This window comes from Triticum aestivum, unplaced genomic scaffold (genome assembly GCF_018294505.1).
Source record: "Triticum aestivum cultivar Chinese Spring unplaced genomic scaffold, IWGSC CS RefSeq v2.1 scaffold56453, whole genome shotgun sequence".
NCBI classification, from domain to species: Eukaryota; Viridiplantae; Streptophyta; class Magnoliopsida; order Poales; family Poaceae; genus Triticum; species Triticum aestivum.
The window spans coordinates 13114-16606 of NW_025230091.1; the positions used below are offsets into that span (position 1 = coordinate 13114).

General features: G+C 53.7%; 1 protein-coding gene across 1 annotated transcript; it reads left to right on the forward strand.

Moving 5' to 3' along the window:
* Window positions 1–850: 850 nt before the first annotated feature.
* LOC123175382 (uncharacterized) lies at window positions 851–2140 on the forward strand. The gene has a single exon (XM_044590199.1). It carries the CDS (start codon window positions 893–895, stop codon window positions 2138–2140), a length of 1248 nt encoding a protein of 415 aa, XP_044446134.1. The 5' UTR covers window positions 851–892.
* Window positions 2141–3493: the final 1353 nt, after the last annotated feature.

Below are 3493 nucleotides of genomic sequence, written 5' to 3' on the forward strand. Positions count from 1 at the left end.
ATGGAAGCCCCAGGAAAAAGGCCCTCCCAATCAACAGAAATAAAAACCCTATCTAGAGTGGCCATGATAAGGTTGTCTTGGTTATTAGCCCAAGTATACCTTCTACCAGCATTTTTAATTTCAATGAGGCCAAACTTGTTGATCCAATCATTGAACAGGCCAGCCCTGTGTTGATTAATGGAGCCAGTATTCTTCTCACTGGTATTCCTGACTAAATTAAAATCCCCTCCAACTATTGCTTAAGTAGAAACCGAGGAGGCACGTCGGGTGGAGCTTGCGGAAGCTCGGTGGCTTGGTGGAGCCATCGCCTGCAGACCGTGGCGGCATGGACGAGGGTGGTGAGAAAGTCGATGCGGAGGAGGATCTTGCCGAGGAGGTTGTCATCGCCGAGCACCCTGGATATGGCACCCGACACCACCGTCACGGAATCTCGCCGCCTCTTGCTACCCCCACAATCTCATCAGGATCCATCATCTGTCGATCTCCTCTAGCTAATCTCCACTGTCGCAGAAAGTAGCAGACCTAACTAGGGTTTAATACTAGTTACGATTCCTTTCTCTCCGGCCACCGTACGTAGCGGTGGGGAGAGTAAAGTTTGTAGTCGTGTTTGACCTTGACACGAACGAAACAAAAATCGTGTCGGCGTACGTGCAGCCGGACAAAAACTGATTGGTATATAAGTAGCAGGACTTTACACAAGAAAGCCCATCTAACATTGCAAGCACAAGCAGCAGCTTCATTGGCATCGGACTGGAAAACAAATAAGACGGAGAGACGGAACGGCAGGGCTATATTTACTTGTCGTCTCGTAGGCAAATTTTACAACCTCGATCGGGACGGATCGGAACTTTTTGACGCCGGACTCAACTCCCTCGTAGAGCCACCATCGACAATGGCCGCCAGATCGCGGACGCAACCTGCAACTGCAACTGCAAGAGGGCGGAGGCAGACCACAGCCTCGCTGCCGTTGGACGTGCTGGTGGACATCGCGGCACGCAGCGACCCGGCCACCCTTGTGCGCTGCGCCGCGACGTGTGTCGACATGCGTTGCCGCGTCAAGGAATACATCCGCCTCCGTGGCCGCCTCCGCCTCCGGCATGGCGACCGCTTCGTGCTCCCCCTCCTGCGCGGCCATCTGATCCGCGGGCACCAGTACGACGACAGGCACCATCGGAAGGAGTTGTTCCTGGTGGACACCGCCGCTGCGGACGACACCACAATGCACAGGGCCACCACCATCAGCAGCGTCCCCCTCGCGTCGCGCGATGGACTCGTCCTCCTCCGCGTTGACGGAGAGCTCCGCGTTTGCAACCAGGTCACTGCCACCAGCCAGACCCTGCCACCTGAACCTGCCTTCCCTGTGACTGTGAGTGTGAGCAGCGTGCCGGCTAGGGAGATAAGTTATGTCTTGGTCGTCGGGGGCGATAACGATGATGGTGCCATCGCCGTTGGCTGGCATTTTCAAGTGGTCATGGCATATCTAGACGTGTCACAGCACCGCCGCAACCTGCAGCTCCAAACTTTCTCGTCGGAGCACGGCACGTGGGGCCACTACACCGATATCCGGGCTCACAACCTGCAGGGCAGCCGCTTGGAAGGAGGCCTCGGCAGGACCCTAATCGTCGGTGGTGCTATGCACTGGTTGTGCAGGACCAACACCGGGGCCTATGTCCTCAAGCTCCTTGTCAAAACAACACACGTGTCAGCGACGAAGCTCCCTGAATGCTTCCCCCGGGACTGGTCACACCACCGACTCTTGGCGACGCCGGTGGCGGGCGGGAGCCCCATTGTGCTCACCACGGATGGCGACAAGATATTTGCTTGGGCGCAGTCGAAGCAAACGGCCAAGTGGCAAGAACGACCACAGGTGGTGATTGAGACGCAGGCAATGTTGCGGTTCATCGACAAGGCGGGCGGAAGCAGGCCGCCGTCGACGGGACGGGGCCTTAATGTACTGTGGTTTGGTGACAAGAGCGGCACCGTGCTCATCAATTCATACTGGGGTTTTTTCTGGCTTGACCTGCGGTCTATGAAGATTGTGAGGTGGTTCTGGGATCGCGATATCCCGTACATTGACGAGAATATCGGCTATGAGATGAATTTGGCGGATTGGGTTCCAACATTCAGTAGTACTTTTTGATTCATTCGTTTTCATTTCCCTTTCCAATCTCGACTTTACATTGTATTTGTTCGACAACTTTGGATGCATGTGCTAAGAAAAATGATTTTATTTAAGTACTTTTATTTGCCCCATTCGCATAATGGTTGCTCTATGGTTTTGCTAGTTTTCTTTTTTTACTAATAAAGTGCATATGCTGTCTAAAGACTGGTTTTGTGTTCTTAACTGGCTCTTGAAAGTGATATATCAACTATTAAATGTTTTTAAACGATTAATTGTTGGAGAAGTTAATCAAAAGTTTATATCTGAAATAGTGGTGTGCAATGCCTGTCCTTTACTGAAGACTGCACTAACAGCGGCTGCAAGAAGAAGTGTTGTCTCCACCTCAGCATAGAAAAAGGAAACTATGAACAAGAGGCAGCTCATTTCATTGATGAACTCTAGTGGATGCAACATGGTCGTGGTGCTGGCGGCGGTTCTGAGTCCTTCTTCTTTTGCTCGACGACGGTGGCGCTTGGCGTCATAAACCTCTTGAAGACAACAACATGGAGCCCCGGTTCTATTGTAGCTGACCAGCAACTTTGGGCATACCTTATCATATCATGTAGCGCTCTCGACTCTGACGTGGGGCGATATCGGTGATCTTCTATCTTCTACACGTGTTCCTGTGGTATCCTTTTTCGTTTCTTGCTATCTCCAAGGAGGAGCAGCGATCCACAGCTTGAGGCGACGGTTAGTCTCACGGCGAGTCTTCCACCTCTAGAGATGGATTAGTGTGTTCGATACTAGGTGTCCGGTGGTTTCTCAAGGCGGTGTGGTTCTGTTGATGTTCATTAGTCTTGGGTGCCTCTTGTTAGGTGTGGCGTCTCCTGTTTTCATGGTCAGTGTTGGGTTAGCAGCACTTGTGTCTTCTGCTCAAATGTCGTTTTATTTTTCTTTTGACCTGGTTGCTTGAGGATTTTCTTACCATTTTGTATCGGTTGAACATCCTTCTCCTCCAGCCCCCTCCTCATCCTCCTCCCATGCCATCCCCGCCAGCATGGTCTGCCGAGGCCTTGCCTGCGCGATGCCAGCGGCGGCGGGTTGGTCTTTCCTCGGGCACGCGGTAGGGGCGATGGGCTCCTTCTGGTGGCGGAGTGGCTCAGCCGGTGACGGTCTGGCTCAGCAGGGTGGTTCCAGCGGGCCTCGGGTGCCTTAGTTGCGGGGCGAGGACGTTGGCTGGGAAGTGACACGGTGGTGCCGAAGCTCGGCTGGCGGTGCCCGCTAGGCCCAGATCTAGGCCCTTTTGGGCGGCAGCGGTCTCCGGGTGGCGGTGGCATTGGGAACCGACATGCTGCAGCATGGCGGGAGGACTTCGCGGTCCCATCTAGGCTC

What these genes read in the sequence shown, in the direction of transcription:
- LOC123175382 (XM_044590199.1), top strand. Translation starts at nt 893, where the DNA reads ATGGCCGCCAGATCGCGGACGCAACCTGCAACTGCAACTGCAAGAGGG.